At 37.8% G+C, this 24978-nt stretch overlaps 1 protein-coding gene across 6 annotated transcripts in view; it reads right to left on the reverse strand.

Moving 5' to 3' along the window:
• The window catches only part of MARK1 (microtubule affinity regulating kinase 1), a 160021-nt gene that overhangs the window by 50291 nt on the left and 84752 nt on the right, over window positions 1-24978 (reverse strand). For all 6 annotated transcript variants that reach the window (XM_037823477.1, XM_037823464.1, XM_037823470.1 and 3 more), the window contains exon 7: window positions 7133-7189. In XM_037823477.1, the coding sequence (XP_037679405.1) occupies window positions 7133-7189 (57 nt within the window). The remainder of the gene's footprint in view (window positions 1-7132; window positions 7190-24978) is intronic.

Below are 24978 nucleotides of genomic sequence, written 5' to 3' on the forward strand. Positions count from 1 at the left end.
GGGGGGGGCAGGGACCAGCTCAAGTGGCAGATCTCCCTCAGAGAACTCAGACCCCAGGGCCTGAGGAAAAAAAGCAAAACAGAAACAGCTTAAGCTTAGCTTCCAACACACTCGACCCCTGGTGGCACAGGTCCACTGAGAATTAAAGGCATCACCCCTCTTTAGGTTGCTGGGGAACTGCAGGCTGACAAGTGCCACCTGCTGGGCAGGACAGGAAAAGCACAGAGTCTAGAGACCTCACAGGAAAGGCTGACAATCATCTGGGTCTCACCCTCAGGGAACCTTGATACTGATTACAACCTCCTCCTGAGACCTGGGCCCGTATGGTCTGGGAAAAACTGATGGGGATAATCAAGGAAACCAGATGCCTAGACTACAAAAAATTACAAATTACACTAGGAAAAATGAAGATATGGCCCAGTAAAGGAACAAACTTATACTTCAACTGAGATATGGGAGTTGAAACAACTAATTAAGGATCTCCAAACAAATATGCTAAATCAATTCAAAAATCAAATCAAAGAGCTGAGGGAAGATATGCCGAAAAAGATGAAGGATATAAAGGAAACACTAGATGAACCTAAGAAAGAACTTGAAAGTTTGAAAAAACAATTGGCAGAACTTATGGGAATGAAAGGCACAATAGAAGAGATGAAAAACACAATGGAGACATTCAACAGCAGGCTTGAAGAGGCAGAAGAAAGGATTCATGAACTGGAGGACACAACATCTGAAGCCTACACACAAAATAACAAATAGGAAAAGAACGGAAAAATATGACCAGTGTTTCAGGGAACTATATGGTAACAAAGTGCAGGAGTATATGTGTCATGGGTGTTCCAGAAGGAGAACAGAAAGGAAAAGGGGCAGAAACAATAACAGAGGAAATAATCACTGAAAATTTCCCAACTGTTATGAAAGACATAAAATTACAGATCCAAGAAGCGCAGCGTACCCCCAACAGGACAGATTGTGAGTAAAGCAACTCCAAGACACTTAATAATCAGACAATCAAATGTCAAAACAAAGAGAGAATTCTGAAAGCAGTAAGAGAAAAGCAATCCATCACATACAAAGGAAGCTCAATAAGACTATGTGCGGATTTCTCAGTAGACACCATGGAGGTGAGAAGGCAGTGGCATGATATATTTAAGATACTGAAAGAGAAAAACTGTCAACCAAGAATTCTATATCTGGCAAAACTGTCCTTCAAAAATGAGGGAGACTTTAAAATATTTCAGACAAACAGACACAGAGAGTGTTTGTGAACAAGATACCTGCTCTACAAGAAATACTGAAGGGAGCGCTATAGTCAGATAGGAAAATACAGGAGAGAGAGGTTTGGAGAAGAGTGTAGAAATGAAGACTATCAGTGAGGGTAAAAAAAGAGAGGAAAACAAAACAAAAATAAAATAAGATATGACATATAAAATCCAAAAGAAAAAATGGTAGAGAGTAGACATTACATTGAGTGAAATTAGCCAGAAACAAAACATGGATACTGTATGGTTTCACTAATATGAAGTAACAATGATGAGTGAAATTTGAGAGTTGAGAACACAGGTTATCAGGAGCTGGAAAAACATTAGAGTTTGGGCATTTGATGCTGAAGGAGTACAGAAGGTTCCACAGGATTGACTGTATAGATCCAGAATGGAATGGATAGCATAATAGTGTGTGACGGTAGCACAATACTGTAAGTACTCTGAACAAAGACGAGTGTGAGTACCGCTCAAAGAGGAAGGCTAAGGGCATGTATGACACCAGAAGGAAAGACAGAAGATAAAGACTGAGAATGTATAACTTAGCAAAACCTAGAGTGGTCAATGCTGGTGATTAAATGTACAAATGTAAGAATGTTTTTAAATGACAGAGAACAAATGAGTGTCAACATTGCAAGGTGTTGAAAACTGGATGGTAGAGGGGAAAAATACAATCAATGCAAACTAGAGTTAATAGCTAACAGTAACATTGTAAGGTGCTTCCAATACCTGTAACAAAGGCAATATACCAAATCTAAATGTCTATAAGATGACGATATGAGATTCTTAGTGGTGATGTTGTTGCCTGAGCTTTTCATTGCATTTTATTTTAATTTTATTTTTCTTCTACCTTTTATATTTTTATTCTTCATTTTTTTCTTCTTTTCCTCTTTCTTTGTGGAAGAAATGGAAATCTCATATAAATTGGGTGGTGAATGTATAATTATGTGACTATACCAAGAATCACTGATTCTTGACTTAGGATGGATTGTATAGTGTATGAATATAACTGTTTACAAAATAAAGAGGGATACAAGTGCTGGAGAAAATGTGGAGAGAGGGATGTACCTATTCCCTCTTGGTAGGGAAGTAGAATGGTGCAGCCCAGCTGGAGGCAGTGTGGTGGTTCCACAGGAAGCTTACTATGGAGTTGCCATATTGTCCTGCAACCCCTTTATTGAGTATGTACTTGGAAGATCTGAGAGCAGGGACATGAATGGACTATGCACATTGATGATTATGGCAGCCATATTCATGATTCGCAATGGATGGAGGTGGCCTAAGGGTACATCAACTGATAAACGGAATGGTGAACTGTGATGTATACATACAATGCAATACTGAGCGGTAGCAAGAAGAAATGAAGTTGTGAGGTATGCACCTCGGTGAACTGACCTTAAAGACAGCATGCTGAGTGAAATAAGCCAGAATTGAAAGACAAGCATTGTGGCGCCTCACTAGTATGGACTAACTATAATGTGCAGACAGTGGGAGTTGAATCTGAGAGCACAGATTATCAGGGGAAAGCTTATGGTAAATGTTCTTAAAATGTAAGCTCTTACAGCAGTCACATCTATTCATGAGTTGTAACAGTTATCTCTAAATTCTGAGATGCTGAGCTGTTTGTGATAACTTGGTGGGTCTCTGTAACTTCAGGTACCTGTGTAGACACATGAGACTCAGAGCTACAGTTCAGCAGCTATGAATGTCAGCATTACCCCATATAGCAAATATTGAAAAAAGCTGAAAAAGAGATCAGACTTCAATTAGAGGTATGAATGAAATGGACTTGATTAGAACTTCCCAGACTAAAGGGAAAAAGATGATATTAACTGTGTTTTAAAACCTCAACTTCTGTGTGAGACCAAAGGAAAAAATGTTTATTTGGTAAAAAGTCTGTATTTCCTGTAGCATGCTATATAATTTAACTTGTATGGTCAGTTTATTCAAACACCATAATTTCATGGAAACCTGACTAGTGGGTGAGATCTGGTTAGTTTGGATAGGTTACCATGAAACCCTGTTACATCCCAGAGTAATTTGGGCAGAGAATAAAAAGTATTTGCAAAGCCTCCTTGAGGGACTGGGGAAAAATGTGGAAATATTAAACTTCCCCACCTGGGGAATTCCTGAAATTCTTGCAAACACTGGGGACTACCACTGTAGTAGGCCAAGCCCTCGACCTTAGGGCTTGCCCTTATGAAGCTCATTACTGCAAAGGAGAAGCTAAGCCTACTTATAATGGTGCCTGAGAGTCACCCCCCAAGAACCTCTTTTGTTGCTTAGATATGGCCCGTCTCTCTCTAAGCCCACTTGGCAGGTGAACTCAGGTCAATGTGGGACATGACTCCCAGGGGTGTAAAGCTCCCTGGAAACATGGGACATGACTCCCAGGGATGAGCCTGGACCCTGCATTGTGGGACTAAGAAAGGCTTCCTGACTGAAAGAGAGAAGAGAAATGAAATAAAATGAAGTTTCAGTGGCTGAGAGATCTCAAATGGAGTCAAGAGGTCATTCTGGAGGTTATTCTTATGCATTATATAGATATCCCTTTTTAGTAGTTAGTCTATTAGAATAGCTAGAAGGAAGTAGCTAAAACTGTTGAACTGCAATCCACCATCCTCGATTCTTGAAGATGATCATATAAGCTTGTATGGTGTGACTGTGAAAAACTTGTGGCTCACACTCCCTTAATCCAGTGTATGGAGAGATGAGTAGAAAAAAGGTGGACAAATAGTAAATGTATAATGGGGAGGGGGAAGGGGAAGGAGTATGAGATGTTTGGGTGTTCTCTTATTTTTATTTTCTGGAGTAATGGAAATGTTGATTGTGGTGATGAATGCATAACTCGATGCTGATACTGTGAATAACTGACTGTACACTTCAGATGACTGTATGGTATATGAATATATCTCAATAAAATTGCTAAAAAAAAAAAAACAAAAACAAACAAAACCCTAAAAGGCACAATTAGAATAAGCAAACTTATGGAGTAAAGAGCGGGATTATAGGTTATGAGGGGATGGGGTAGGGATAGCAAACGGGAAATTAAGGCTTAACAAGTACAGGGCTCCTATTTCAAGTAAAAGAAATGTTTGGCAATGGGTAGCGGTAATGGTAAAACAACACTGAATGCATTGAAATATATATCTGAATATGACTAATGGGAGAAAATGTTGTTGAGGCACAGGATATTAACCACATTCTTGAGGTATCACTCCACAGATTACCAATTACTTATAAAGCTATTGTTACAATGGAGAATCTTTTCCTACCTAAAATATTTAATTTGAATCTAATGAATCAAATAATCTGTAATACGGGACCTTCTACAAAATAATTGGTCTGGAATCTTGTAAACTATCAGTATCATAAAATCAGAGCACAGTCTAGACAAAAGGAAACTAAAAATACTAATGAATGGTTCTTCATTGGTTCAAGATGTTTTAAAAAGCTGTAAAAGCCTTTTTGGGACAAATGCAGAAATTTGAATATGGACTATATTTTAGACAATAATAAAAAAATTTCTAGAATAAGATAATGACATTGTAGTTACATAGAGGAATGTTTTTGCTATGTACATAAGGGCAAAGGATAATGTTCTCTAACTGGCTCAACAATAACAACAAAATGTACAAATAACTACACCTATGTACAAAGAGGGAGGAAAAAAACAATTATAGCAAAATACTAAGAGGATGGTATTCAGGTCTGGTTGTACTATTCTTTCAATTTTTCTATAGGCTCTGAAATTTTCAAATAAAAAGGTGGGGGTGCTGCCCATTTTTGTACATATATATATTTGCAAATTTTGTGAATACTGTTATATAACAAATTCCTCAAAGTGGAAAAAGGGGATCCACATTTAAGATTCTGAAAGAAAATGCCTAAATGCCTCCCAACATGTTGCTCACATGTCCACCATTGAATGAGTTTTGGTTTCCTTTTAAATTGTAATAGCACCAATTCTGGCATATCATTCTTCAATATGGCTTCTTTGCTAAACTAGTGAGTTCCTAGGTGAAAAAAAATTACATCTGCAAATAATTTCAATTTGTGTTTTCCTTTTATATATTTATACCTCAGTTCATTTTTTTGATTACAACCTCTGAATAATGCTACAGAGCTGCTGATATCATTATCTTGTTCTTGACTTGAATGGGAAAGCCTCTAGCATTTTATTGTTGAATATATGCTTATAGTTTCCACCTGAAACCTTATATATTAAGGAAGGTTCCTCCCATTCCTAGTTTTTAAAGTTCATTTCAATCATCTATTGAGGGATATTAAATTCTGCAAATGTCTCAGTGGAATTTCGATAAAATATTTTTGATTAGGCAGTACAACTATTTTAAAATAATGCTAGATTTATGTGCTGTTGTATAATGTATGAATTTTTGAATCTTTACTTTTTTTTGTAAGAAAAACTAGCCTACATTTTCTGGGTCTGTCAGGTTTATTATTGGGCTATACTAGCAGAATAAGCCAAGAATTTTTCAATATTTACCTCTGCTCCAGAATAGTATCCTTGAAAGAACAGTATTCAAGAATAGAGTCCCTGAAAGTTTGTAAAACCATCTGTAACTGGTACATACCTTTCTGGTAGGGAAGATTTTTGAAATAAAATTTTCCTTTCTTTTGACTTTTCTTTTTACTTGTTCTCACTTCTTGGATCAAATATTTAGTTTTATTTTTCTTTACAGTTTTTTTTTTCTTATTTGTAAATAAAGGCACCTAACACATTTAATTTTCTGCTGAGGAAACCCTTGGCCATAGCTCGTAGGTTTTCGTAATTCCTGTTCTCGTTAATTTAAAATAGCTTGTAATCTTGGTTTACATTTAATCTTTTATTAAAGATTTGCTTTGGAAGAGTCTGTTGTTTGTTTTTTTTAATTTTAGGGTGGCTAAAGTTTTTAATTTATTTTTTGGAGGGGTGCTGCTATGTTTTACATTCATAGTATGAGAGCATAGCCTATACAATTTCTACTTTTTGATATTTCCTTCCCTAGTATGTGCTCCATTATCTTAAAACGTTCTATGATTATTTTAAAAGAAGCTACATTCTTTGTTGGGGACAACTTTCTACAGTAATATATTTCAGTAAGCTAATTAACTGTTATTCAAATCATCTAGCTTTTGATATTTCTGGTACCAGTTACCATAACCCACACATTTCATGAAAACAAATCAGAAATCGGGCGCCATCACTTTTTGAAAAAATAACAATCCACGACCATAAATAACACCTAAAGAAAACTAAACAAGCATTTCTGCTCAGAAATAGAAAGTGTAACAGTTTTTAACTGGAACCATTACTAACACCTCAAAAAACAGAAGGGGGAATGGAGATTGCAAAAATGTAGCAATTTAACATTTAAAGGTCTTTATATAGTATATGAAAAGATTATTAAGATGTTTGATTAATCATCAATCTTTACACTCTAGGTTTATACTAATCACAAGCATTTACACTAATCATATGCATTCAACATTCATAAAAACATTTTATAACTTTCCTTATTTCTTTGATCTTTGATGGGAAGAATGAGCATCATCACTTGCATCAAACGAACCTGGATTTGTGGCCTGACCTTGTTCCTGATGGAATGGGACCTTGGGCATTTTTAGTTGGGGACAAAAGTCCTACATTTATCCATTAAAAATAAGCTAATAAATGGCAAATCAAATCCTCTAGCCATTAATGCTAACTTACTATTCATATTTTCATCATATGTTCACTGAAAATAGTGTCTTTCATAAAGTTGCTGAGAGAATTAAATAAGAACTAATTACCTGGTAAAGTGCCTAGTACAATATTTTAAACATCTGTTAAAATTAAGAATTTTTTTGTTATAAAATCAGCTGCTTACCTTAAGATCACGGTGAACAATGCACTTTTGATGGCAATACTGCACAGCAGATACAATCTGAAACAAATATTTGCATGAAAGACTCAAAATGATTTTATGGTAAAAAGCATCTTGATTTTTCCCCAATTACAACCTCTAATACAGATAAATTACCAACTCACATTTCAAGGTAATACTTAATAATTTCACTATTCTTTAATTCATAAAACTATACAACTTATAGTGGTGACAGTTTTGCTCTTAAATGGGGAAAATGTAAAAAAAGTAATATTCTCTTGCTAAAATAGGCTAAAATATTTCTTTCTCACAGTTCATGAGAATTTTTTATTGGGTGGTTGTATTTATCTGTTTACATGACCAAATGGTACAATTTGTAGTGTGAGTTAAATAATTCTTTCCAGTGTTAGAATACGAGCTTTTAGCACATGTGAATCAATATATTAAGATAGAGGGTTTGAGTTCAAAAAGCAAAAGATTATTCTAGGACTTATATCAAATACATTCAAGGTATGTTTTTTTTTTTAGGAAGGGCAATATATTCAGAATAATCAATGTGGTATTTAGCAACATCCTATATTTGTCTGTTCATGTATAAACTGAAGGGAAAATATTTGAGACTTACAGAGAAACCAATCATCAAAAGAAAAGAGGGAGAAGTGAAATTTAGTCTTATATCTGTCATTAATTCACTTGGGCAAAATAAACTCCTGTAACTAAATTTTGTAAGTAGTCATAATTTTGAACCATTACACAGGGCTCTTTGGGGACAAGGGTGAAATAGGGAGGAACCCAGTTTAAGGGCTAAAAATACAAAGGATAAATAGATTATAAACAATTCTATGAGAGTTACTTACTTCATTACGTAAAATACAGTAATGGAAAGAACCTGATAGCAATCAATTAAGAAGTACTTTGTATATAAATTAATATCTAATGTACAGGAGGACAACCATTTTAATGCACAGTAGAACATTCAATTATGTGGATTCAGTTAATGTAAACAGTGTGAATACTGAATGTTGGTTAGCCATTTAAAATGGAGACAGATTTTAAGTCTAAAGGTGATGTCAAACATGACCATGCTAACACGAATACGGGTTAAAACAAAAAAAGAACTTCAAAGTGGCGGAAGTGAAGTTAATATTTCAGTATTACAAAATTATTCTAATGTGAATTAAAAATGGTTCAGGAGGCGGGGCAAGATGGCAGACTGGTGAGCTGTATGTTTTAGTTACTCCTCCAGGAAAGTAGGTAAAAAGCCAGGAACTGCGTGGACTGGACACCACAGAGCAATCTGTCTTTGGGCATACTTCATACAACACTCATGAAAACGTGGAACTGCTGAGATCAGTGAAATCTGTAAGTTTTTGCGGCCAGGGGACCCGCGCCCCTCCCTGCCAGGCTCAGTCCCGGGGGAGGAGGGGCTGTCAGCTCCAGGAAAGAGAAGGGAGAATTGCAGTGGCTGCTCTTACCGGAAACTCATTCTACTGATTCAAACTCCAACCATAGATAGACTGAGGCCAGACACCAGAGACTCTGAGAGCAGCCAGCCCAGCAGAGAGGAGACAGGCATAGAAAAAAAACAACACGAAAACTCCAAAATAAAAGCAGAGGATTTTTGGAGTTCTGGTGAACACAGAAAGGGGAAGGGCGGAGATCAGGCCTTGAGGCGCATATGCAAATCCCGAAGCAAGGCTGATCTCTCTGCCCTGGGCACTTTTCCTTAATGGCCCTGGTTGCTTTGTCTATTAGCATTTCAATAACCCATTAGATCTCTGAGGAGGGCCGTTTTTTTTTTTTTTTTTTTAAATCCTTTTTGCTTTTTCTAAAACAATTACTCTAAGAAGCTCAATACAGAAAGCTTCAAAGAATTGAAATTTGGGCACGTCAAGTCAAGAGCAGAACTAAGAGAGCTCTGAGACAAAAGGCAATAATCCAGTGGCTGAGAAAATTCACTAAACAACACAACTTCCCAAGAAAAGGGGGGTGTCCGCTCACAGCCACCATCCTGGTGGACAGGAAACACTCCTGCCCATCGCCAGCCCCATAGCCCAGAGCTGCCCCAGACAACCCAGTGTGACGGAAGTGCTTCAAATAACAGGCACACACCACAAAACTGGGCGTGGACATTAGCCTTCCCTGCAACCTCAGCTGAATGTCCCAGAGCTGGGAAGGGGGAGCAGTGTGAATTAACAGAGCCCCATTCAGCCATCATTTGAGCAGACTGGGACCCTCCCAACACAGCCCAGCAGCCCAGAACTGCCCTGGGGGGATGGCACTCACCTGCGACATAGCACAGTCATCCCTCAACAGAGGACCCGGGGTGCACAGCCTGGAAGAGGGGCCCACTTGCAAGTCTCAGGAGCCATACGCCAATACCAAAGACTTGTGGGTCAGTGGCAGAGACAAACTGTGGCAGGACTGAACTGAAGGATTAGACTATTGCAGTAGCTTTAAAACTCTAGGATCATCAGGGAGATTTGATTGTTAGGGCCACCCCCCCTCCCCGACTGCCCAGAAACACGCCCCACATACAGGGCAGGCAACACCAACTACACACGCAAGCTTGGGACACCAATTGGGCCCCACAAGACTCACTCCCCCACTCACCAAAAAGGCTAAGCAGGGGAGATCTGGCTTGTGGAGAACAGGTGGCTCGTGGACGCCACCTGCTGGTTAGTTAGAGAAAGTGTACTCCACGAAGCTGTAGATCTGATAAATTAGAGATAAGGACTTCAACTGGTCTACAAACCCTAAAAGAACCCTATCAAGGTCAGCAAATGCCACGAGGCCAAAAACAACAGAAAATTATAAAGCATATGAAAAAACCAGACGATATGGATAACCCAAGCCCAAGCACCCAAATCAAAAGACCAGAAGAGACACACCTAGAGCAGCTACTCAAAGAACTAAAGATGAACAATGAGACCCTAGTACGGGATATGAAGGAAATCAAGAAGACCCTAGAAGAGCATAAAGAAGACATTGCAAGACTAAATAAAAAAATGGATGATCTTATGGAAATTAAAGAAACTGTTGACCAAATTAAAAAGATTCTGGACACTCATAGTACAAGACTAGAGGAAGTTGAACAACGAATCAGTGACCTGGAAGATGACAGAATGGAAAATGAAAACATAAAAGAAAGAATGGGGAAAAAAATTGAAAAACTCGAAATGGACCTCAGGGATATGATAGATAATATGAAACGTCCGAATATAAGACTCATTGGTGTCCCAGAAGGGGAAGAAAAGGGTAAAGGTCTAGGAAGAGTATTCAAAGAAATTGTTGGGGAAAACTTCCCAAATCTTCTAAACAACATAAATACACAAATCATAAATGCTCAGCGAACTCCAAATAGAATAAATCCAAAAAAACCCACTCCGAGACATATACTGATCACACTGTCAAACATAGAAGAGAAGGAGCAAGTTCTGAAAGCAGCAAGAGAAAAGCAATTCACCACATACAAAGGAAACAGCATAAGACTAAGTAGTGACTACTCAGCAGCCACCATGGAGGCGAGAAGGCAGTGGCACGATATATTTAAAATTCTGAGTGAGAGGAATTTCCAGCCAAGAATACTTTATCCAGCAAAGCTCTCCTTCAAATTTGAGGGAGAGCTTAAATTTTTCACAGACAAAGAAATGCTGAGAGAATTTGCTAACAAGAGACCTGCCCTACTGGAGATACTAAAGGGAGCCCTACAGACAGAGAAACAAAGACAGGACAGAGAGACTTGGAGAAAGGTTCAGTACTAAAGAGATTCGGTATGGGTACAATAAAGGATATTAATAGAGAGAGGGGAAAAATATGGCAAACATAATCCAAAGGATAAGATGGCCGATTCAAGAAATGCCTTCACGGTTTTAACGTTGAATGTAAATGGATTAAACTCCCCAATTAAAAGATATAGATTCGCAGAATGGATCAAAAAAAATGAACCATCAATATGTTGCATACAAGAGACTCATCTTAGACACAGGGACACAAAGAAACTGAAAGTGAAAGGATGGAAAAAAATATTTCATGCAAGCTACAGCCAAAAGAAAGCAGGTGTAGCAATATTAATCTCAGATAAAATAGACTTCAAATGCAGGGATGTTTTGAGAGACAAAGAAGGCCACTACATACTAATAAAAGGGGCAATTCAGCAAGAAGAAATAACAATCGTAAATGTCTATGCACCCAATCAAGGTGCCACAAAATACATGAGAGAAACATTGGCAAAACTAAAGGAAGCAATTGATGTTTCCACAATAATTGTGGGAGACTTCAACACATCACTCTCTCCTATAGATAGATCAACCAGACAGAAGACCAATAAGGAAATTGAAAACCTAAACAATCTGATAAATGAATTAGATTTAACAGACATCTACAGGACATTACATCCCAAATCACCAGGATACACATACTTTTCTAGTGCTCACGGAACTTTCTCCAGAATAGATCATATGCTGGGACATAAAACAAGCCTCAATAAATTTAAAAAGATTGAAATTATTCAAAGCACATTCTCTGACCACAATGGAATACAATTAGAAGTCAATAACCATCAGAGACTTAGAAAATTCACAAATACCTGGAGGTTAAACAACACACTCCTAAACAATCAGTGGGTTAAAGAAGAAATAGCAAGAGAAATTGCTAAATATATAGAGACGAATGAAAATGAGAACACAACATACCAAAACCTATGGGATGCAGCAAAAGCAGTGCTAAGGGGGAAATTTATAGCACTAAACGCATATATTAAAAAGGAAGAAAGAGCCAAAATCAAAGAACTAATGGATCAACTGAAGAAGCTAGAAAATGAACAGCAAACCAATCCTAAACCAAGTACAAGAAAAGAAATAACAAGGATTAAAGCAGAAATAAATGACATAGAGAACAAAAAAACAATAGAAAGGATAAATATCACCAAAAGTTGGTTCTTTGAGAAGATCAACAAGATTGACAAGCCCCTAGCTAGACTGACAAAATCAAAAAGAGAGAAGACCCATATAAACAAAATAATGAATGAAAAAGGTGACATAACTGCAGATCCTGAAGAAATTAAAAAATTATAAGAGGATATTATGAACAACTGTATGGCAACAAACTGGATAATGTAGAAGAAATGGACAATTTCCTGGAAACATATGAACAACCTAGACTGACCAGAGAAGAAATAGAAGACCTCAACCAACCCATCACAAGCAAAGAGATCCAATCAGTCATCAAAAATCTTCCCACAAATAAATGCCCAGGGCCAGATGGCTTCACAGGGGAATTCTACCAAACTTTCCAGAAAGAACTGACACCAATCTTACTCAAACTCTTTCAAAACATTGAAAAAAATGGAACACTACCTAATTCATTTTATGAAGCTAACATCAATCTAATACCAAAACCAGGCAAAGATGCTACAAAAAAGGAAAAACTACCGGCCAATCTCCCTAATGAATATAGATGCAAAAATCCTCAACAAAATACTTGCAAATCGAATCCAAAGACACATTAAAAAAATCATACACCATGACCAAGTGGGGTTCATTCCAGGCATGCAAGGATGGTTCAACATAAGAAAAACAATCAATGTATTACAACACATTAAAAACTCGAAAGGGAAAAATCAATTGATCATCTCAATAGATGCTGAAAAAGCATTTGACAAAATCCAACATCCCTTTTTGATAAAAACACTTCAAAAGGTAGGAATTGAAGGAAACTTCCTCAACATGATAAAGAGCATATATGAAAAACCCACAGCCAGCATAGTACTCAATGGTGAGAGACTGAAAGCCTTCCCTCTAAGATCAGGAACAAGACAAGGATGCCCGCTGTCACCACTGTTATTCAACATTGTGCTGGAAGTGCTAGCCAGGGCAATCCGGCAAGACAAAGAAATAAAAGGCATCCAAATTGGAAAAGAAGAAGTAAAACTGTCATTGTTTGCAGATGATATGATCTTATATCTAGAAAACCCTGAGAAATCAACGATACACCTACTAGAGCTAATAAACAAATTTAGCAAAGTAGCGGGATACAAGATTAATGCACATAAGTCAGTAATGTTTCTATATGCTAGAAATGAACAAACTGAAGAGACACTCAATAAAAAGATACCATTTTCAATAGCAACTAAAAAAATCAAGTACCTAGGAATAAACTTAACCAAAGATGTAAAAGACCTATACAAAGAAAACTACATAACTCTACTAAAAGAAATAGAAGGGGACCTTAAAAGATGGAAAAATATTCCATGTTCATGGATAGGAAGGCTAAATGTCATTAAGATGTCAATTCTACCCAAACTCATCTACAGATTCAATGCAATCCCAATCAAAATTCCAACAACCTACTTTGCAGACTTGGAAAAGCTAGTTATCAAATTTATTTGGAAAGGGAAGATGCCTCGAATTGCTAAAGACACTTTAAAAAAGAAAAACGAAGTGGGAGGACTTACACTCCCTGACTTTGAAGCTTATTATAAAGCCACAGTTGCCAAAACAGCATGGTACTGGCACAAAGATAGACATATAGATCAATGGAATCGAATTGAGAATTCAGAGATAGACCCTCAGATCTATGGCCGACTGATCTTTGATAAGGCCCCCAAAGTCACCGAACTGAGCCATAATGGTCTTTTCAACAAATGGGGCTGGGAGAGTTGGATATCCATATCCAAAAGAATGAAAGAGGACCCCTACCTCACCCCCTACACAAAAATTAACTCAAAATGGACCAAAGATCTCAATATAAAAGAAAGTACCATTAAACTCCTAGAAGATAATGTAGGAAAACATCTTCAAGACCTTGTATTAGGAGGCCACTTCCTAGACTTTACACCCAAAGCACAAGCAACAAAAGAGAAAATAGATAAATGGGAACTCCTCAAGCTTAGAAGTTTCTGCACCTCAAAGGAATTTCTCAAAAAGGTAAAGAGGCAGCCAACTCAATGGGAAAAAATTTTTGGAAACCATGTATCTGACAAAAGACTGATATCTTGCATATACAAAGAAATCCTACAACTCAATGACAATAGTACAGACAGCCCAATTATAAAATGGGCAAAAGATATGAAAAGACAGTTCTCTGAAGAGGAAATACAAATGGCCAAGAAACACATGAAAAAATGTTCAGCTTCACTAGCTATTAGAGAGATGCAAATTAAGACCACAATGAGATACCATCTAACACCGGTTAGAATGGCTGCCATTAAACAAACAGGAAACTACAAATGCTGGAGGGGATGTGGAGAAATTGGAACTCTTATTCATTGTTGGTGGGACTGTATAATGGTTCAGCCACTCTGGAAGTCAGTCTGGCAGTTCCTTAGAAAACTAGAGATAGAGCTACCATTCGATCCAGCGATTGCACTTCTCGGGATATACCCGGAAGATCGGAAAGCAGTGACACGAACAGATATCTGCACGCCAATGTTCATAGCAGCATTATTCACAATTGCCAAGAGATGGAAACAACCCAAATGTCCTTCAACAGATGAGTGGATAAATAAAATGTGGTATATACACACGATGGAATACTACGCGGCAGTAAGAAGGAACGATCTGGTGAAACATATGACAACATGGATGAACCTTGAAGACATAATGCTGAGCGAAATAAGCCAGGCACAAAAAGAGAAATATTATATGCTACCACTAATGTGAACTTTGAAAAATGTAAAACAAATGGTTTATAATGTAGAATGTAGGGGAACTAGCAGTAGAGAGCAATTAAGGAAGGGGGAACAATAATCCAAGAAGAACAGATAAGCTATTTAACGTTCTGGGGATGCCCAGAAATGACTATGGTCTGTTAATTTCTGATGGATGTAGTAGGAACAAGTTCACTGAAATGTTGCTATAGTATGTAACTTTCTTGGGGTAAAGTAGGAACATGTTGGAAGTTAAGCAGTTATCTTAGGTTAGTTGTCTTTTTCTTACTCCCTTGCTATGGTCTCTTTGAAATGTTTTTTATTGTATGTTTGTTTTCTTTTTAACTTTTTTTTTCATACAGTTGATTTGAAAAAAGAAGGGAAAGTTAAAAAAAAAAAAAAAAAAAAAAAGACAAACAAGGAAAAAAAAAAAAAAAACAAAAACGATGTAGTGCCCCCTTGAGGAGCCTGTGGAGAATGCAGGGGTATTCGCCTACCCCACCTCCATGGTTGCTAACATGACCACAGACATAGGGGACTGGTGGTTTGATGGGTTGAGCCCTCTACCATAAGTTTTACCCTTGGGAAGACGGTTGCTGCAAAGGAGAGGCTAGGCCTCCCTGTATTTGTGCCTAAGAGTCTCCTCCTGAATGCCTCTTTGTTGCTCAGATGTGGCCCTCTCTCTCTGGCTAAGCCAACTTGAAAGGTGAAATCACTGCCCTCCCCCCTACGTGGGATCAGACACCCAGGGAAGTGAATCTCCCTGGCAACGTGGAATATGACTCCCGGGGAGGAATGTAGACCCGGCATCGTGGGATGGAGAACATCTTCTTGACCAAAAGGGGGATGTGAAAGGAAATGAAATAAGCTTCAGTGGCAGAGAGATTCCAAAACGAGCCGAGAGATCACTCTGGTGGGCACTCTTACGCACACTTTAGACAACCTTTTTTAGGTTCTAAAGAATTGGGGTAGCTGGTGGTGGATACCTGAAACTATTAAACTACAACCCAGAACCCATGAATCTCGAAGACAGTTGTATAAAAATGTAGCTTATGAGGGGTGACAGTGGGATTGGGAATGCCATAAGGACCAAACTCCACTTTGTCTAGTTTATGGATCGATGTGTAGAAAAGTAGAGGAAGCAAACAAACATACAAAGGTACCTAGTGTTCTTTTTTACTTCAATTGCTCTTTTTCACTCTAATTATTATTCTTGTTATTTTTGTGTGTGTGCTAATGAAGGTGTCAGGGATTGATTTAGGTGATGAATGTACAACTATGTAATGGTACTGTAAACAATCGAAAGTACAATTTGTTTTGTATGACTGCGTGGTATGTGAATATATCTCAATAAAATGATGATTAAAAAAAAAAATGGTTCAAAGACAGAGGAGACATGAATTAAAAACAAAATTACACACAATGAGTAATATGCAATTAAATTCATTTTGATTCAAATTATTTATTGAGTACCTGCTACGTGCAATAAAAAGAGCTGGATGCTAGAGGCATACAAAAATAAACACTACACGGACCTCGTCTTTGAGAAGTTTACAATCTAATTAGGAAGAGAAAATACATATGGGAGTAACTATAATACAAAGCAGAACGACAGAAAGAGAAGTACAAAGTAGTAAGGAATCATTAAAAATAAAGAATAATTTCAGTTGGAAATGCTTCCTAGAGTAGGCGCTATTTGATACAAGCCATCCTTGAAGGATAGTAATAATTTAACATGTGTAGATTTGGGAATGGGAGGTGGCACTAAGGTGGTGAAACACATGAGAAATGAGACAACTCAGTGTATTCGAGGAACAGTGGAAATGCAGGTGGAAAAACTGTGATAATAAGGGTTAAACATTGATAGATTGGTAAAAGTCCGTGAATTCCAAACTAAGCAGGTACTAAATCTTTTTGAATGGGTGATTGTGAATGATCACTTTAAAGTGTGAGCCCCAAAAATAGAGCAGTCGATGAAAATTTGTAGTATTTCTTTTCTTAAGCTATATGCATCAAAATTTTAATACCCAATATACATTTGTTAAAATATGCTCATTAGTCAAGAGACATATAAATTTATATGTAGATATTAATACATTTTATTGTATATATTATATAGGATATATGAGGCTATTTTTGTATCATGGACGACATATTTGCTGATAATGACATTACCTTTTACAAGTCACATACTTGTAGTGATACAGTAAAAGCATGTTACACACAATGATTTGGTTACCAAACATTACCAGAGGCTAAGCGTTTCACATCAGAGACAATGGTCTCTAAGAAAGCAGTTCCATAGATAATTCTGGAATCACAAATTTCCTGAGCCAAAACCTCAAGACTGGGAAGACAATGAGGACAATGTTGTGCATAAGGCATACATTTTCCCTAAACTCTGTGATCTCTGAGCTAACAGACAAAAATAGTGGTTTATAATACTACTACAATTGCCTAGCACTAGACAATTTCTGCCATGAAAGAGAGTTTCTGGCATATTCTGCTATGTCACTGCAGGAATCTGCATCTACAAACCCAACTTTTACTGCATCATTCTTTTGTCTGATTTCCCTTCTGAAAACATTTTAAACATCCATAAAAGGGATATAGGATCTTCCCCATAATCTTTCTACTATGGAGCTTGAAAATATAATATACAATCAGCCATGCACTGACTCTAAGACCACACATGCCAGTGTTTTGCAGTGAAGTATGGCTGTTGGGATACTTTGCAATTACTTAAAAGTAGGTCAGGAAGCCCATGATCTAGATGGTAGCCTTGATATTGGAAGAATGCATCAATATTATGATTTCCCTGTAGGCCCTCAAATCATAAAGAATGCAGAACCATTAAATAGGTCATGGCTGTTCTAGCGGTTATAAACTATCCTAGTGCCTTTCATGTATATAATAGTAGAGTCAATCCAAGCATATCCTTAAACAGCATATCCTTGCTAGTACAGTACATTCATTCATCATTAAAATACGAAAATAACAACAATAATTCCATAAAACAGACCAAATAAAATAAATTTATATTAATTCTTCGGGAGTTTTAATTAAATCCATAAAGGAATACAGAGTTCCTCCAAAATAAATTTAAAAACAAACAGAGAAGATTGTGGGAAGATGACAGAGTAGAAGTGCCAGGAATCAGTTCCTCTACAACAACTATTAGGCAGGAACTGTATTCAAGTATTTCAATATGTTGGAGTCCAGTAGAAAACTGTACAGCATCAGGGAAGAGCAAGAGGAAGAGGCTGTAAATTACAGTAAATACAAATAAAATGCTCTCTCGGAGTTACCATCGCTCAGCCCCAACTCTTACAGCAGGCAGCAGTGGGGTCTTGTCCCTGCCACAGCCTGCTGGTGCCAGAAAAGGACATACAGATTCTCTTCTCCAAGATAAAGGCTGGCACAGGCAAATTGCTGATCACAGCTTTTGATTAGCTACTTCAGATCACTGGAAGCTGGGCTCTAAGGGCAGCCATTGTTCCAACCCGCCTCGGACAAGGGTGGTAGAGGAGACTTAAAAAGTGTTTGTTTCCTCAGAGCTGAGGAGAACAGTGAAGGGCTGTGTTTGCTGGGCATGTAAAAAAAAAAAAAAAAAAAAGCGCAGGTTTGTGGAGCCACCTGTCCTGGCCCCTCCCTCATCTGGAGCTGGCATTGTGGCCTTGTTCCAGCTGGGAAAGACTGACTTAGGAAACTTCTCTCTGGTATCCCTCCCACCACCAGTATGTGTCCCCTCACAAAAGCAGCCTGAAATAACGAAAGCAGTGTAAGAAACAACTGAGGTGGAATGATGCTCTAGCTTTCCTGCGTTAAGTCTGGCATAGGAACACCAAGGAGAGGGAAAGGTATTAATTCTGGAAGTAGAGGAGGCATTCAAACTCCTATAAATGGGGGAAGCTCTAAGGCCACAGGTAAGCACAAGCCCAGGACATGACATGGGCCCAGAAAAGACAAAGAAGACCATGCACTTTGCATTAACCTTGGGCAAACATTCCTGATAGGAGAGCTGACACTCAAAAAAATCTGTCTCATAGCCAGCTGTCTACAAACTAAAGAAACACACATCTCAGGGAGCAAATACCAGAGCTAATGTTTTAAAATATTAAAATGCATCATATGCAACAAGAATAGAAGTCAAATAAAGGAACAGGAAATGATGGCCTGTGCAAGGGAAGAGAATAACAAAAATCCAGAAAACATCAATGAAGAGGGCCAGATTATGGACATACCAACTGTGCCAGTTTGAATGTATTATGTACTCCCAAAAGCCATTATCTTTGATGTAATCTTGTGTGGGCAGACCTATCAGTGTTAATCAGATTGTAATTCTTTGAGTGTTTCCATGGAGATGCGCCCCACCCAACTGTGGGTGATGACTCTGATTGGATAATTTCCATGGAGGTGTTGGCTCACCCACTCAGGGTGGGTCTGAATTAAATTACTGGAGCACTATATAAGATCAGACAGAAGGAGCAAGCTGCTACAGCCAAGAGGGACACTTTGAAAAAAGCACAGGAGCTGCAGATGAGAGACAGTTTGAAGATGGTTGTTGAAAGCAGACTCTTGCTCTGGAGAAGCTGAGAGAGGACAAATATCCCAAGTGCAACTAAGAGTGACATTTTCGAGGAACTGCAGTCTAGAGAGGAACACCCTGGGAGAAAGCCATTTTGAAACCAGAACTTTGGAGCAAATGCCAGCCACGTGACTTTCCAGCTAACAGAGGTTTCCCGGACACCATTGGCCATCTTCCAGTGAAGGTACCCGATTGCTGATGTATTACCTTGGGCACTTTATGGCCTTAAGACTGAAACTGTGTAACCAAATAAACCCCCTTTTATAAAAGCCAATCTATCTCTGGTGTTTTGCATTCTGGCAGCATTAACAAACTAGAACACCAACCAAAGACTTTGAAAATATATTCTTCAATATCTCAAGGAGGTGAAGGAAAATACAGAGAAAAAACTAAAGATTTTAGGAAAACAATGAATGAACAACATGAGAAGCACAAAAAAGAGACAGAAATTTTAAAAAGAAACCAAACAGAACTAATAAAGTTGAATACCACAATAACTGAAATGAAAAATTCCCATGAAGGTTTCAACAGCAGATTGGAGCTGGCAGAAGAAAGAATCAGTGAACTCAAAGACAAGACAATTGAAATGAGTCAGGGTGAGGAGCAAAAGAAACAAGAATGACAAAAAGCAAAAATGCCTAAGAAACCACTAGGACACCATCAAGCACACCAATATACACAATATGGGGGTCTCAAAAGGAGAAGAAAGATAGAAAGGGGAAGAAGGAATATTCAAAGAAATAATGACAGAAAACTTCTCAAACTTAGCAAAAGATGAGACTATGCACACATCCAAGAAGCCCAGAGAATACCAAACAGGATTAACTTAAAGAAAAATGTGCCATTATATACTGATCAAACTGTCAAAAGCAAAGGAAAAGAATAAAAGTTAGGAAAGCTGCAAAAAACAAAAAACAAAAAACAAAAAGAACCAATGTATTACGTACAAGGGACCCCCAGTAACACTGAGTTCCAATTTCTCATCAGAAAACAAGAAGGCAGTGAGTTGAAATATTTAGTGTTATGAAAAAAAAACAGCTACTGACCAAGAATTTTATATCCAGTGAGACTTTCAAAATCATGGGAAAGATGAAGACATTCCCAAATAAACAAGCTGAGGGAGTTCATCACTACTAGAACTGCCTCCCAAGCGATGCTAAAGGGAGTTCTTCAGACTGAAAGAAAGAACTTTGAAAAGAGTTCAAACTGGCATAAATAAATAAAGATCTCTGGTAAACGTATCAATTTGGGTAATTATTAATGGCATAACTATTGTATTTTTTGGTAGGTAAGTTGTTATGCAACTCCATTTCTTACTTCCTACAGAAGCTAAAAGGCAAATGCATAAAAAATAATGGTAAGTCTATGATTTTGGAAATACAATATACAAAGATATAATCTGTAACAAGTACAAGAAAAGTTGGGGGAACAGAGAGGTATAGGAATAGGGTATGTGTATGCTATTGAAGTCAAACTGATATCAAATCAAATATGACTGTTACATAGTTAGGATGTTAAATTTTAACCCCATATAACCACAAGAAAAAATGTATGAAAAATAAATCCAGATAGAAAAGAGAAAGGACTCAAAATGGTACAAAACAAAAAATCAAATAAATATGAACATAGGCATTAATGGAGGAACTGAGGGACAAAAAAAGTATAAGACTTACGAAGACTAAATAGCAAAATGCAAGAGACAGTCCTGCATTATTAGCAGTGACTTTAAATGTAAATGGATTAAAATCTTCAGTCAAAAGGTAGAGTTTGGCAGAATGGATAAAAAAACACAGCCCAACTATATGCTATCTACAAGAGACCCACCTTAAATTCAAAGATATAAGTAGACTGAAAGTAAAAGGATGGAAAAAAATATAACTTGCAAGTTGTAATCAAAAGAGAGCTGAGGTAGCTGTACTAATATCAGATTAAACATACCTTAAGTCAAAAACAGTTACAAGGGACAAAGACGGTCATTATATACAGAAAAAGGGGTCAATTCAACAAGATGCAACAATTATAAATATATATGCACCTGACACCAGAGCCCCAAAATGTCAGAAGCAAACACTATCTCAGATTTGAAGGGAGAAATCGGCAGTTCTACATTAATAGTAGGGGATTTTAAATCACCACTTCAATAATAGATAGAAATCTAGACATGGATATATTCCATTTACAACAGTGCCTAAAAAAATTTCTAGGAATAAATCTAACCTAGGATGTAAAGGACTTTTACAGAGAAAACTAAAAAGCATTGCTAAAAGAAGAAAAAAAAAAACCATGAATAAATGGAAGGACATTCTGTGTTCACGGATTGGAAGACTAAATATTGTTAAGATGACAATTCTACTCAAAGCAATTTTCAGATTCAACACAATCCCAATTAAATTCCAGCATCTAGGAAAATCCAATCATCACATTTATATGGAAGGACAAGGGGCCCCAAATAACCAAAACCATCTTGAAAAAGAAGAACGAAGTTGGACTAGATTTTCCTATCTTACAACTTATTACAAAGCAACAGTAATCAAAACAGCACGGTACTGGCATAAGAACAGACATATAGACCAATGGAATGAAATAGAGAGTTCAGAAATCAACTTTCAGGTTTTGGTCAACTGATTTTTGACAAGGCGGCAAAGACCACTCAATTGGGAGAGAATATTTTCTTCAACAAATGATGCTGGGAAAACCAGATCTCCATTTGCAAAAGAAAGGTGGCCTCCTACCTTATACCATATACAAAAATCAAATCCAAATGAATCAAAGACATAAACATAAGCTCCAAAACCATAAAATTCCTAAAAGAAAACATATGGAAGTACCTTTAGGATCTTGCGTTAGCCTATGTTTTCTTACACTTCACACCCAAAACACCAGTAACAAAAGAAAAAATAAATGGAAACTCTTCAAAATAAAAAAAAAATCTTTCTGCCTCAAAGGACTTTATCATGAAAGTAAAATGACAACCTGTACAATGGGAAAAAAAAATTGGAAACCACATACCTGACGAAGGATTAATATCCAGAATATATAATGAAATCATTCAACTCAACAACAAAAAGACAACCAACACAATTAAAAAATGGGCCAAGACTTGAATAGACATTTCTCCATGGAAGATACACAAATGGCTAAAAGCACATGAAAAGATGTTCATCATTATCAGGGAAATGCAAATCAAAACCACAATGAGATATGATGTCACACACACCAGAATGGTTAAAATAAAAAAAAATAAAAAAAAAAACGGAAAATTGTAAGTGTTGGAGAAGATGTGGAACAATAGGAATACTCATTCATTGCTGGTGGAACTGTAATATGGTGTGGCTGTTGTAGAAGACAGTTTGGCAGTTCCTCAGAAAGTTAAGTATTGAATTATCATATGACCTGGCAAAATCCAACTTGTAGGAATAAACCCTAAAGAATTGAAAGCAGGGACCTGAACAGACATTAGTGCACTACAAGTTTCACTGCGGCACTATTCACAACTGCCAAAAGACGGAAGCAACACAAATATACATCAACAGATGAATGGATAAACAAAATGTGGTATATACATACAATGGAATATTACCCAACTGTCAAAAGGAACAAAGGTCTGATAACATGCAACAAAATGGGTAAACCTTGAAAATATCATGTTGACTGAAATAAGCCAGTCACAAAAGGACAAATATTGTATGATCTCACTTATACAATTAGAATAAGCAAAGTAATAGAGTCAGAATCCAGAATATAGGGTACTAGGGGATGGGAGGGTATAGGGATTAGGGAGTTACAGCTTAAATTATACGGGGTTTCTGTTTGGGATGATGAAAAAGTTTTGGTACTAGATGGTGGTGATTGTAGTAGAACCCTGTGAACATAACTAAACGAATTACATACCTGAATGCATTTAAAGGGGGAAATTTCAAGTTGTATATATGGTAGTAGAAAAACATTTTTTTTAAATTCATGGACTTGCACAACACAGTGAACCCTAGCTGAAACCATGGACTGCAGTTAATACTACAATTACAAAAATGAACTTTCATCAATTGTAACAAATGTACCACAACAATCCAAGGTGCTAATAATAGGGAGGTATATGGGAATCTTGTATTTTATGCATTATTGTTCTGTAAACTCACTTCTCTATTTAAATAAATAAACATATATATAAATTTTAATCAGAAAATTATAAAATGGTGTTTGTGGTTTATCCATGATTTTTAAAAATGGGTTAATTACCTTTCTATTATTTCTGGAAACTCATCAATTATTAAACATATTATTTATAATAAATGAGTAATTTTAAAGAAAATATTTTCAATTATTTTACCTTTCAAATAACATTCATTTGACAATGTGAGGAAATGAAGAAGATTTCAAAATAACTAATACTTTATTTTAAAATGAGCCAATTTTAATAATTATTTGGATTTATATGAAAATATCTACATCTCAACTTCCTAACCTGCTCCTTCACATCAGCAAAGATGGCAAGCTCTTTAAAACAGCAAGCAACTTCTCTAATTCCATACAGTATTCAGTACATTTTTCTCTACACAGTATGTTTTCAATAAATAAAACTAGCTGACTAGAAAGTATAAAAATTTAAAGGTAAGAGGAGAAACTAAGATGGCGGCTAGGTGAGACAGGGCAAAGGAACACCTCCATGAAAAACACTAGATAAGGACCAGACAGTGACCCGGAATACCGGTTACAGCGATGTGCCAGCTGGATGAGGTCTGCTAGTTCCCAGGGGCTGTATACTTGGTGAAACCGGGAGTTGGCATTCTGAAACGAGTGAGTAAGCTGGCTGGAAGACCCGCAGCTGCGCGACGATCTGAGGAAGCCAGGGTTGGGCATTTGGAAACCGACGGGCTCTTTTAAAAAAAAACAAAAAAGGGAAAAACCGAGGAGCAGCTGCAGCTGTGATTGTGGGAATCATGCAGCAAAACACAGCAAGAGGGGCCTGGGCCAGCCTCTCGGCGTCTGGCCTGGAAGATAGCCCGCTGTAGATACCCTTGGGGCCCGGGGAACAGAGGGGAAAACCGGAAGCAGAAAGAAACCCTACAGCTAGCAGCTGACTCCCCGGACAGCTGGATAAACTCCTGCCTGGGGCCGTGCCCACAGCCCAGAGCCCCGCCAGTTGTCCCGGAGCTGGGAAGGAGGAACTGTGTGAGGATGGGGGTGTTGAGATGCCCCGTTCGGCCATTTCTGCATCAGGCTGAAAGTGCTCCGGCATGGCCCGGTGGCCCAGGGCTTCCCTTGAAGGACGGCGTGCACTGGTGACGTAGCATGGCATTCCCTTGGCAGAGGTCCTGGAGGATCATGACTGGGCGGGGGGACCCGCTCAGAGAACCCAGGGATGCTACGCCAAGTACGGTGGTTTGTGGGACAGCGAGAGAGAGGGTCTGGGGCTGAAATGAAATGAAGGCTTGTACTCTTGTGGCGGCTTTGAATCTCTGTGAACCTGGAGGATTTAAATATTGAGGCTGTCCTTCCTCCCTGACCACCCGTACGAGCGCCCCGCATTCAGGGCAGATGGCTCCAGCAACACACCCAGGCTGAGTTCTCCAGCTGGACCCCACAAGAATCATTTCCCTACACACCACGGGGACA

The sequence above is a fragment of the Choloepus didactylus genome, chromosome 2, assembly GCF_015220235.1.
Source record: "Choloepus didactylus isolate mChoDid1 chromosome 2, mChoDid1.pri, whole genome shotgun sequence".
Classification (NCBI taxonomy): domain Eukaryota; kingdom Metazoa; phylum Chordata; class Mammalia; order Pilosa; family Megalonychidae; genus Choloepus; species Choloepus didactylus.